The following is a 13,206-nucleotide window of genomic DNA, read 5'->3' on the forward strand; positions in this document are numbered from 1 at the left end:
ACAGAGAATGTCATTTGTTTATCAGTTTTATCAGTGTTTACCAATATTTATTAAGAGAGAAAATAAGAATGCATGAGAGCACTTTTTAGTAAATTGCAATCAGGAGAAAGTCACATATGCTGAGTGCTATTATGTAGAGTGTACTCATGGACTGTTGACTATCAGCTGCTACCAGGACACAAACAAGCAGGAATCTTGTCCTGCTTCAGGTAGAGTACTTTAGAAATCAGTGGCCATCCTGTGCTTAACCAGTCATAAAAAAGACACTTAAAAGCTTGAAAAACTGTAGAAGTTATGCTCACAGTTTCCTCAAAGATAGGCAAGTCTTTCTATTTATACCAAAATATTAGCTTTCTTGTAACTCTGAGTTTTCACCTAAAGTTAAAACCAATATGTGTAGATAAGTGGTTAATTCCATGAATCCCAGACCTTTGTAGAAAGTAATTTTCACGTTTTGGTCCCACCAGAGACATTTCTTACTGTCTTTTGGTGGTTTCTCTGTATAAAGCAGATTTCCAATGAAATACTTTCCCAAACCTATGGGACGTAGCTCAAGCAAGTTTAAATACAAAGAAGTGATTTCATCAACTTTGGCTTATTTGCCAGTGCTAGTGTACATTCCTCTGAGCCTCAGGGATATGGCAGCATTTTGAAGAAAGTATGGGAATGAAGAATAAAAATGGCATATTTAAACTTTGCCTGAATCGTGTATAGCTGCTATATCAAGGGAGAATAGTAAAGACTCTAATATACAATAATTATTCATAAACATCGCTTACACTACAAATTCAGCTGAATTTTGTAAGAATCTTTTTTCCTTAAAATGAATAGCAGTGAGGAGAGAAATCTTCCACATTTTTCTTTTTCAGGTAATTACATATTAAAATTCTTCATCAGGCTCTGTGATGGTGAAGGTAAATGTGACCTTGATAATTTGAGACAAAACTGACTATGTCCTTCATTTTTTTTTCTGCAATTTCACCATCCCTCTGCTGTGTGAAGCAGTCCTTACTGCTACAGGCAATATTTAAAGATAGAGGTATCCAACCCAGTAGACCAGGTTAAACAGAAGGAAGGACGTAGGAAAAAAGACCCTGGAGTAAGAGTCCAGTTCTAAGATGTCTATGTGAATCCGTCCTCTCCTCCATGAGCCTGATTTACACTCTTCATAGCAACAGAAAAAGCTCTGGCAGTCTTTCCCATCCAGGCATTCATAGACGCATGCATCTTCAAATTCTTGCCAATACATGGCATTGTTCAATGTGATGACTGTAGCTGGTGGTCTCATGTCAAGTACAGAATAATTCTGAGGAGAGAAAAAGAAACCAACAGTCTGATAAGTTTCCATGGATGATGAAGACCAGAATTAATAATCGTGGGAAATAAAGTAACTGGGAGCTGAGAATATGAGGTCAATACTATAGGAATTCAAGGCTTAGATAATATCTGTGTTTTCTTCAAAAGATGCCTTTTCAGATCAGTTTCCATTGATTGTAGAGTGGCAATTTAAATAATTCTAAGTGTATTTTCCCCTTGGGTAACTCAGGTATATATTTCCTAATATTCATTTGGCCTCACTTCGGAGTTCACTTGCCAGTCAGAATATTATTTGCAAGTTCATTTAAACACTTGCAGTTACTACGCTTAAGAATGGATTCTGAAAAAAAAAAAAAAATGTTCCCCTCCCCCATTTTAGTGCAAAACAATTTCCACTTAGAATAGCTGCATTCACTGCCTCTTAGCAGTGGTTTATAAAAACTGATATGATCAACAAGAGTAACAATAGCGAGGATTTCAACCCCCCATTCCTAGACATGTCCTCTTAATACTTATCACACTAACCAGGCTCAGAAATAGGACACTTTGATGTCACACATCCTCACACTACCACTCGTGCCTACAGACCTCTCCTTCTTCAATGCACTCCCTATTTACACTTTGTCAGCTTTTCTGTCATGCTGTTTCCTTCTCAGGGAAGCTGCTTTCTCACCACCCCAACAAAGCAGACTCCAGCCCTTCCAGCAGAGTTGTCAGCATCTTGGGGGCCCTACCTCTCCCTGTGATTGCTCTGAGCATTACCTTTGCCTTTGGGAGGATGCTGGGCATCTACTACCAAGCCAGGCATGCCTTTGCATCACGCCTGCTGGTATTCTGAAGGGTGCTTTGGACTCCTGCTTCCACATTTGTTATGTAAAATACACAACATTTCCTGTTGAAAGCATTGAGGCATATCTGAAAACTTCCATTGTCTATGTGAAGCAGAACAGTTGTAGTGCAACGAGGCAACCAGGTGCCACTAATTGCCAGGGAGTGAGCATGAGCTTGTGTCAAGCCCACCTGTGCCCAATTAGGGTGGGCCCCCACTGCGCATGAGCAGGACCAGGGGGCCAATAAAAGGGGAGGCCTGAGACACAGGTAGGGCTCAGTCCTGAGCTAGCCAGCAGAGAGGTCAGTTGCTCTCAGAGCAACAGCACCGTTCCAGGCTAGTCAACCCTGTGGGCTATAGGCTCGGAGCACTGTTTGTGAGTCTCTGCTGGAACACCTGGTTGGACCTTGAAGCGCTGTACCCTAAAAGAGGTTCGTCTTGCTACAAACAGTTCTAAGACTGGTGTGCCTCAGGGGAAATTTTTGTCTTTCTATCAGCTTTGTGTCAACCCAAATGATATTGTTACCCATCTTATTATAAATAGTGGTCCCTGAGTAAAGAACCTTGAATGGCATCCCTCTGCTTAGATGTTGGCATCCCCAACATAGATAATCACATCTGAGCAACTTCCCTATGGTATTTGGCCAATCACTTCTAGGACTCAATTCATCTCATTGTAAGTATATGAATAAAATCGCTCAGGTGCCCTCTACTGTGGGCTGTAAACAAATTTTAATTTAGAAGTGGATTATTGCAGACTTGTTTGATATGAATGACTTTAACTTTGAGATTAGATGACACAGATGATGCCCTCATGGTCTTCTCTGTCTTTTATAAAGTTTCAGGTGGTTATTATCAAAGTTTTACAATGTGTTGCCACATGGAGAAAAGTTATTTTACAAAAAATCTTTTGTTTTACAAAAAAAAATTTTTTTTAAATGTAGCACTCTGGAGAGAAAAAAAATTATCACTAAAGTATAAATAGAATTCTACTATACCACTGTTTCACATACTTTTACTTTCTTGCAGGCCTTTATGAAAAGTTCCTACTTGGGGATCTAATTTTTCTAATCCTGGCTTCAAAACTAATGTTAAAAAAAGCATGGCTACTATAGATCTCTCCAGTTTTGGTAAGTGAAAAGAATTAAGTGGCCTGGTTCAGCAAGGGAAACTTCCTCATGTATCAATAGCCTGGGGTTTGGGCGGCTTTTTGGTTTAAGATTTTTTTTATTCTTTTGTACCAACTATCAGCTCAAGACAGAATTAAAAAAAAAATAAATCCCCTAATAAAAATAAGAGATTGATCTGATTGTTTTCATCTCAGTCAGGTAGGAGGGGTCCTGAGGTGACTGATACCAGGTGAAGGTGGATGTTACCCACTGTGTCCTATGAGGCTTGCAGAGCTGGGGTTAGGAGGAGAGGTGCACACACAATGGGTGTCAGCCCAGTACTGACTGAGGCATCTGGCAAGGCAAGGCACTTCTCAAGTGCCTTGGAAAAGGCAGCTCAGATGGTTTAGCAATGGTTTAGTTCTGTCCTTGTTCTATTTGGATGTGATAACTGGGAAGTAGACTATCCAGCTAGCTGATAACTGGCCTTCTGAATGTTTTATAAGTATTATTGTATTTATTCCAGTTTCAGTTTTCATACCTCCTGGAGACACAATTTTTTGCTGTTCCAACTTCATTACCACTGTACATACATAAATAGTTGTCTAGGGAATAGATTTTATTCCACTTGTAGATATAGTACAGCTAACTGCATTAAACTTGTGTGCCTGAATGATTTGAAAAATCACCTGACAGCTTGCTAGAGTTTACAGATATGCATAATTGATTTTTTTCTATGAAATTCAGTTAAAATTCCATATAAGCTTATGGGATAATCATGCTTAATGCTAAATGTGATGAGAAACTGTAGCACAGTTAAAAGAAGACACAAAATTTCTGAGATATTAATAACAAACTGTATTGGCACTTGACACTTCTCCATCCAAACTAATTTGGTAAGTTTTTAATAGAAAGAATCAGCTACATTCCTTTGTCACAGCCAAAATCAAAGTGACTTTCAACAAAAAAGCGAAATAATATTTATAGTGAAATCAGGGTAAAGCATAAGATATCATTACAGCTTTGTCAGGAATTACTGCAAATAAATGTCAACCATATATCCAGGCCTCCATTGCTCTCACTGAATAAAAGTTACTTACCATCACATGACCAAAACTGACATCAGGTAGCTTAAATAAAGATAAAAAAATATTCAGAAGAAAACATACTCATTGCTTCATAAGTATCTAACTTTCAATAGCATATCTTAAACCGAACCTTTAAATGCACTTGTTTGTAAAACACTTCATGCTGCATATTCTATATTTTCAGCATAATAATCTGTACATTTTAAAACTGCATGAAACCTCAACACACCTACTTTACATCTACTTTAAGTTTTTATTTAACCCATTACATTTATTTATTTAGGACACAATACCAATGCAAGCATTTACTCTTGTGTTCACTTAAACCTCATCAATGGCTCTTGCTTTCCCTCATCTTTGCTCACATGTCTAGAAGTACATCCTGCTCACAAGGATAGTCATTACTTTTACATTCAGTGTTTCTATAGGAAGGCAATTTCTGTTTGATCATTAGCAAGTTCATTTTATTGTGTCATACATTTCTTTTGGTAACACTTGCCTTTTGTCTGCAATGCATTTTACAAGAAGCTGTTAGAGTGTTAATGGTGTTTTCATTGACTATGTCTATGTCTTACTAGGCTCTCTAATTCTGTACTCGTTTCAGTTTTTCCTTCATTATTTCTTCTTTCAGTCATTTTCTACAGCTCTTCATTTAATCGTGACCTATTACTACTTGCATTTAGCCTTCTCTCTTCAATTTCCTTCTTCATTTTACCATTTGGCTTTGTATTTCCATTTTCAAATGTCCTTATTTCCTCTATTACATAAAATAGCATCCAACATTTTCAACTACTGATCTCAAACACATGAGATTTTCCACTGATCTTAAATGGACAACCTACTACCCCTTCCCTATATTTACAGAGATTTTTTCCGCCTTTATACAGCCCCTTCTCATTCTTTAGTCAATTATGAAATACACCAGGCAATTCTTCCTGCATGAGTATTTTAAATGATTCTAAATAAGCAACTTTGTGTGTTTATTATTTCCAGAAGCATCTTTTCAACCAAAAAAGTAGCCATATAGAAAACCTTTTTAAGTTAACTCCTCTGATTTGAACTTAGGAAAAAAAAACACAACTTTGTGTGTAGGGCTAAAACCAAGAGCTCTTCTCAGTGGAGGCATGGAAAGCCCATTTGTAAAATTCATAAAGATTTCTAGACCTGCAAAGGCATGAAATAGCAGATGCACTTGAATATACATTGATGTGCCTATAATTGTATAACAAGCTATGCAACCTGTTTCAGTGGGAGTCCCCTATGAGTACCAGCCCAGTAAACTGGAAAACAAAGACACATAGGGAGGGTTGCTGCTTCATGGTCAGCAGGCAGCTTCTGCTAATGAAAGACCTCACTTAACAGACATAACTGCTTTTATTGTTACTGTGGGTAACTATTTCCCACCCATTTTCAGGGTAGATAACACCACAAACTGGGAAGAGCATGAAGGAATGCTGCATCATGGGCTTATAGGCTGCCATTGAACAGCTCTCTGCTCTCTGAGCAAGATAAATGCTGGAAAAGAAATCAAATGCTCCCATCTTACCGACTTTTTCTTCTTAGTACAGTTTGGTTTCCTGCAGCTTGAGTAGTAGTTGAGGGTTGCATACTCCATCAGAGCAGCAAAGACAAATAGGAAGCATACAGTCACAAACAAATCCATAGCAGTGACATAGGAAACACGGGGTAAGGACTTTCTTGCAATGGTACTCAAAGTTGTCATGGTCAATACTGTGGTGATGCCTGCAGGGAGAAACTTGATTTAATTGCATGCAATGTCATTTCTCCAAGTTGCAGAAGAATCTTTGGAAACAAACGTACAAAACAGAAATCCAAAGTGTGCCCAATTTATTAATTTAATTTGGTAACATTAAAAAAATAAAAGAAAGAAAAAACAACATCAGCACAGCCAGTGATATTTTATAAACAAAGATTTCCTGAGATATTTATATTCATATTTGCAAAAGTGACCTTTGCATGCCTCTCAGTATGCTTTTCTTTATCTCTTCTTTTTTTCTGCTCTCACTAGGGTTGAAGATGGGTGAGGGGCCAAGAAGAAAATTCCATTTTGAAGGAAAGTGTAAAGCAGAAAAAAAAACCAAGAAACAAAAACTATAACACAGCTAGAAATAAAAAATAAGTAATCTAGAAAACAGTGAAGAAAACACAGTCTTTTTCACAGCAGTGCTGCTCTGATGAAAGGTCTTGTGCTCAAAAAAGAGAAAAACTGGGGGGAAAAAAAGAAAAGGAATTTTCCTGTAAAATTCTGACTATGAGTTTTGAAACAATGTTTTCACACTACTGATTTCTTGGAAGTCCTTCACTGCCGTTTTCCTTCTGAGTAAGTGAAAACAGACTCTCATATGAACTTCTCATATGACCTTAATGGAAATAGGCTTTTTAATTCACACAAAGCCATACATTTGAGATTGGTTCAGTAATGAACGTAAAGGGAATAGCTTACTGTGAAATATCCTGAAACAATAAAAACAGTTTAGAATGAAATCTATGGAGTGTCATTTATTTGGCTTTTAGTAATTCATATAATTTCTCTTCATTCTTGAGGAATAGAAGTCTTTTATTCCCACTTTGGACTGAGGCTTTTAATCATTTATTATGAACTGAAATCCTTCTGAAATAAAAAAAAAAAAAAACCCAAACAAAAAAACAGCCCAAAAAAACCACCAAACCACAAACAAAACAAAACTCTTCAATGTCTTGGGAAGAGAAATAAAGCTCTCACTCAAATATGCCTCATGAGAGAGCCTACTCTAATAACAACATAAGCATAAGGTAATATTTCTTTTTATAGTTGAAGTAGTATTTTGCAATGGCACAGAATGCTTGAAATAGCAATGACCAAAATTATGCCTTATTGTAAAATTACTTCCCACAAATGGCATTCTGGAGAGAAAGATGTATCTGTGGATTACTTTTGACTGCTTCCTGTTTATAAAGGAATTCCCACCTCTGATTTGTAGCATTTGATAGGAACTATAGCAATTGGCAAGAATAACTTTCCCCATTCAAACTGTTAGAAGGTCCCTGGAAGAGCCAGAAGGCAGATTATTGCCTGGACCTTAACCTTCTTAGAATCATAGAATCATAGAAATGGCTGGGTTGGAAGGGACCTCAGAGATCATCAAGTCCAACCCTTGATCCACTACTGCTGCACTTACCAGACCATGGCACTGAGTGCCACATCCAGTCTCTTTTTAAATATCTCCAGGGATGGAGAATCCACTACTTCCCTGGGCAGCCCTTCCAATGTCTGATCACCCTCTCCATAAAGAAATTCTCTCTAATGTCCAACCTAAACTTCCCCTGGCACAACTTGAGACCATGCCCTCTTGTCTTGTTGAAAGTCATTTGGCAAAAGAGCCCAACCCCCACCTGACTACAACCTCCTTTCAGGTAGTTGTAGACAGCGATGAGGTCTCCCCTGAGCCTCCTCTTCTTTAGGCTGAAATTCTGAAATTCTTGTGAATAATGGTACTCGTATTCCTTAGCCAAAAGAAAACAAATAGCCAAGATGAAAGCAGTATTTATAGGAACTGGGAAATGAGGACTTTATATGTACCTTGGACATCTAAAAGCTACTGGGAAATATTTTCTGTTCCCTATAAACTGTGCCCCATCCCAGCCTTAGCAGATGTGGCTCTCCGGACCCCTCAGTAACAGCATTGTAGATAGATGATACTTTGAAAAATCTCCAGAGACAAACCCCATCCTCAGCCATTCATCACAGCAGTCAGTTGCAGATGTCCATGTGCAGGAGGTGTTGACTCACTAGGCGTGATGTGGCCCTTGCTTACTATAGGTTAATTAAACTTTCACATGACCATGACTCAGACCTTGGGAGTCACGAACTTCAGAAGAACTGTATCCAGCAAATGCCATACTCTGTGATATGAAATTAAGTTCTCTAACACCTTCTAATCCACATTTAGTGTTCAAACACAAATCTGTCCTTTTCAGAGCCACATGTGCATGTACTAGTTCTCAGGTATTTTACTACCTTTAAAAACTCCTCAAAACCTGTACTCTTCTTCCAGCACAGTATACAGTGTCCTTTTTGTATGGACTCAAAGGCAAGTTTTCATTTCCCACCAATTCTATAATAGAATTTCAGATTACTTAAGGATATTTTTTATATTAAAAGGAAAAAAAAAAAAAAAAAAAAAAGAAATAAAAGCAAAAAGAAGCTTACAAAGTTCTGCAGTGTTTCTGCTGAATGCTGTATTGACAATACACTATTTTCCCCTTATTTTTCTGAAATGTACGTAGAACTGTGTATTATTTTAGACAATGAGTATTGTGCAAGTATCTGTAAAGATGATCAGCTACCAAAGTGACTATGGACAGAAAGGCAGAGAACTGAAAGAAAAAGTGTTCCCCCTGTATTTAAGCACAGGAGTCCTCAACTCAGTCTGAGTCCTATATCTGTGTCTTATGCCTGAGAGTGGAATGCCTGCCCAAATCATGCCTGAGACTGTGAAAACCCAGAAACTCCAGATGAGAACTGAGGAAAACCAGCCCTGTAAATCCATTTGTAAATGCCTTACTGACACAGATTCTGGGAGTTTTGGGTGGCTCTGGAATAATTTAGCTGATTGAAACAAAGTAGATTCACCTAAATCTATAGACACAGCAATGGTATACAATTTATTTTGGTTTTAAGATATTCATAACTCCTAGCCTAGTCACTTTGACAACAAATCACATTTTGCTAGCAGAATATAAAACCCTGGGGAAAGGAAAGTTGAACATTTTCAAAAGCCATCATAGTCTCTGGATTACACATCACATTTCAAATTACAGCAAAGGCATGAGACAATTTTGCTGTGCACAGAAAGAAACATCCAATGGTAAAACAAATATATTTTTACTACTTTTTATGCAAAATATTTTTATGATACGAAATCTCATAGAAAGGCATTATTCTTCATTTAAACTGAGGCTTGAACTTGGATCCCACCTTGCACTATGAACAAACACGGAGCTTTTGAAATAATAAAAACTCTATTTTGTGTATCAGTTTTGCATTTGATGCATAGGCACAGGTTTTAAAATATTAAAATTAGTCTTGTGTGAGTACCTCCACAGAGCAAAGAGAAAGCAATTGCACGACATGGTACGTTTATCAGTTAGAATACACAGATATGCACAGATGAAAATGCAGTATCTGCAATTTCCAAAGAGTCTATCTAGATTCTATGCCCTTAGCTCATTTTATCTCATGCTAAGCAAATTCATTTTGTTGAGTGGTTTCAAATGCAATAAACCTTGCCAGATGAAACTGTTAAGTCTCTCACTTTGGGGAAGCCCTTATGGTAAAGAGAGCTTTGTATTTTTTATTGATATTCACAGTGCTCTTGAACTGCCTCTTTCAACAGAATTTTAATATCAGCCAGGGACAGCTTTGAAGTAACCAGCTTTAACATTTTCAGGTAGGCAGGTGTAAGTGGGAGCTTACAAGTTTGTGTATAAATACTGTTTTGTGACATTTATATTCTCTGAGCAAAGATACTGTTTACTAAATCAAAAGGGACTATCTGAGAGATCAAATGATGTAGGGATACATAATGCATGAGAACACTTTAACCTTTACATCATTGGCCTAAGCAGCTATTTAAAATTATTGCTGTTTGAAAGCTCCTTACTGGAAAACAGTATGCAAAATAGCACGATCTGTGTTAGAAAATCTTTGGCTTATTTTTTCTTGTCTTTCTAAGAGTATGGGACAGTAGGGGAAAAGCATTCTGCTTTCACCCATGATACCAGTTGTTTATAAACTTAGCTCCTCCAACTTTTGGTCTGGCACCTGTTTTGATCAATTGCTTGTTTTTCAAGTGAGTTTAAGGTGGAATGACAGAGAGAGCAATGTACATTTTTTTAGTAAGCAACAACTGTAGCTTCTTTTACACCAACACATTGCTGGCCTTGGTAACCGCCCTATTTTTTAAAACTGCAGTTTGAAGTTGCTCCGTGGTAACTGCCTTGTCCTATTACACATTACACCCATTTTGGAAACAGCAGGAGGAAACTGGAATGAAAGCTACAGTTTACTCTAATTCCCTTCATCTTCAAGGAAAACAACCTATTCTTTTCCAGATTGCAGCTTTTCTTCATAATCTTGCTGGTTGCTCTTGGCTGTGAACATGGGCATAAGAACATTTTGATTACTAGTGACAAGAAAAAATAGCAAAGGGACATTTTTTTTCACCTGTGAATGAAGAGCAGAATAACTTCAGATCACTAAACACAGTTCTTATCTAACACTCAAAGTCTATTTCCAGTTTCCCACTGACTCTCCAAGTGGCCTGGAGTGAGTTAGATTACCACTATGGGCCTCAGACCCTCAAAGAGTATGTGAAAAAGGGACCATGATGCAAAGCTTTTGAAGAGACCTTTGATACCTCTGGACAGTTCTGCTGAAAGGATACTTATGGTTTTGGTTTTTTCCCTCACACGCAAATACCCTCATGGCATTTATTTTTATCAGCTCAGAAATAGCTTATTACTCAGTGTTATTCAGAGAGAGGTAAAATTTGTCCTTAATGTAAGTGTGAGTAGTTGCCAATAGCTTAGGAAATTGCTAACTTCAGACAGTGAAATATTTCCCAGATGCTAGCCCTCTACATTAATGTAGCTATACTTGGGGCAGGTTTGGTGCACTGAATCTACAATTCGTTTCAACTAATTAGCAGGATGATTTCAGTGGTTTGCCTTTGGCTATATTACTCACAGTTTAACCACATGGCACCATCCAAATGTGAATGTGTGCTGTTGCACAGACAGATTTTAAGTTGCCTTATCCCAGCAGACCTTCAATAAACTATGAACTGCTTACTCTATCCCAAGAGTCAACAGGGTATTACCAATTTGGGACCAACAGGACTTTGCACAAAAATATGTGGCTCCTGTATATATTATCTTCTCATCATCTGACTTTATTTATTAAAAAATTAAAGTTTAGCCCAGTAATATAATTCTTCATCAGAGTTTTAGGAATTAGTCATGATAGTGACTTGGAACATCTCACTTTTTATGTTCTTACTTCAAATTCATGGCCTCAGTACATGAATACATTTTTTGTCTAAAGTTCCTGTCACCTGAGAGAATGAAGCAAGGAGAGTCACACTGGTGTGATTACTGATCTAGCTTACTTTTGTGACTAATTAATTGGAAACAGAGCTGTGTGGTATGGGGAACTTCCCTCAGGGACAGGGTATGAACACTGCTTCCAGAAAATCAGTAATGCAAATTGTTAGACACCTTTCCACCCTTTTCTCTTAAGCATTATGAAGGACAACCCAAATGGATGCTGTGTGGCTCTCTGAACACACATAGTGCTTCAGACTCCTAGTTAAAAAAGATGAAGGATAGTCAATCTTTCCTTATCTCCACTGAGTCACCCAATTTAAGAAGTAAGGAGTTCAGCAGAGAAGCACTCTAAAAGTCAATAGCTCAATTTTCTGGCCATCAGAGGCAAGGCTGCACAGCCAGAAACAGGCAGTCATACAGCTGCTTTCTCTTCATGTATGGATCATCTTCACACTGTCCTGGAGCTGGTGAGGGTCACAGAGTAACTATAAATCTTAGGGTCTGTCATGCTGGTGGAGCCACAGTGTAAAAGCACTTTGGGTGCATGAAGGGAGCGAGGACTGAATATTCCTTGCTTGGAAAATAACCTCAGAAAACTGAACCTACTTGATGCCACATGACTTAACAATAGTCAGAAGTGCTACGTTTGTTAATTATACAACCTCCCAGAGCATATCCATCAGGTTATGGTCTTTTGTTGGCCTCACACAAATTAGGTTTTATACATGTGAAGTATGAACACGGTTGCTTGCAGTTGTCTTATTGCAGGCTCTCGGGAACTTTTCTATCTACTGATACTGTTGTCGATGTCACTGAGAGATGTTCTGGGTTTCAATGGATTCCCCTTGCCAATCACAAAGACTTAAAGCTGATAGAATCTTCCCCTAGGAACCTGTCTAAGGACTGATAGCAGGAATGGCTGGCATACTGCTTCATTGCTTAAATAAAGGTTAGTGAGAGAGTTACACTGAGAGGATATTTTTGGTAATGTATTCCTTCTATGATTCAGCTGAAAGTTAGTAAGCTATTAAAGTGTTATAAGTTTGGGGAAGAAAATATTTGTAAGGTTTTTGTATGAGTGAAGGACTTATAAAGTGGAATTAGACTTATGGACAAGTTCAAGAGATTTACCAACTAAAATCTCATTTAGAGTGACCGGGCTTCAAAATCTCTTTAACACTTACATTTTTATTTTCCCCTTCAGGGCCTTTAAGCTAGAAACAAGGCCACCCTCAAAACTGATGGTTGCTCAGATTTATTAGTGAGGGAGAGGAACAGACTGAAACAAGACAAATAAATATGAACAGCTGTATAAAGGCTGTGATGTCAAACAAGGTGTCTTCTTCCTTAGATTAAGCAGAGAAGCTCTCCAAGGCATTTGAAAAAGAGCTGGCAGAAATGGATTCACATACAAGTAACCACCATTTCTAGTAAATGCCTAATTACTTGAATGAAAAAGGATGAGGAGCTCTGAGTACTCTTGATCAGCTGTTTAGGGGAGTGGGAGACAGAGGTGGTTTGCACAGATGGCTTTTCCTATATCGGGATGGAACACAGGTTTTGTTGGCACTAAAGAGCACCCAAGCACAGGGTGCTCACTGCAGGTGCCTTCACATGTCCCACAAGGAGGTGCAGCCTGTTGACAGCTCTTGTCCTCCAGCCTTTCCTTGTAGCAGTATCATCTTCTTAAACCTAGGGACTCAGTTGTTCCTATGAATGCTTCCTGTCTGATTTGAGTCTGAAAAATCATGCAAGT

At 38.1% G+C, this 13,206-nt stretch overlaps 1 protein-coding gene across 2 annotated transcripts in view; it reads right to left on the reverse strand.

Moving 5' to 3' along the window:
- Positions 1–1,027: 1,027 nt before the first annotated feature.
- The window catches only part of GABRG3 (gamma-aminobutyric acid type A receptor gamma3 subunit), a 296,684-nt gene continuing 284,505 nt past the window's right edge, over positions 1,028–13,206 (reverse strand). Inside the window, exons 8-11 of one of the 2 annotated variants that reach the window (XM_008498082.1) lie at positions 5,890–6,086; positions 3,523–3,549; positions 1,393–1,398; positions 1,028–1,333 (exon numbers count right to left, since the gene is read on the reverse strand). In XM_008498082.1, coding sequence (XP_008496304.1) covers positions 1,028–1,333; positions 1,393–1,398; positions 3,523–3,549; positions 5,890–6,086 — 536 coding nt within the window. Of the gene's footprint in view, positions 1,334–1,392; positions 1,399–3,522; positions 3,550–4,355; positions 4,386–5,889; positions 6,087–13,206 lie in introns of both variants that reach the window. The other variant, XM_008498083.1, reaches the window with a different exon arrangement.

Source organism: Calypte anna, chromosome 1 (genome assembly GCF_003957555.1).
Source record: "Calypte anna isolate BGI_N300 chromosome 1, bCalAnn1_v1.p, whole genome shotgun sequence".
Lineage (NCBI taxonomy): Eukaryota > Metazoa > Chordata > Aves > Apodiformes > Trochilidae > Calypte > Calypte anna.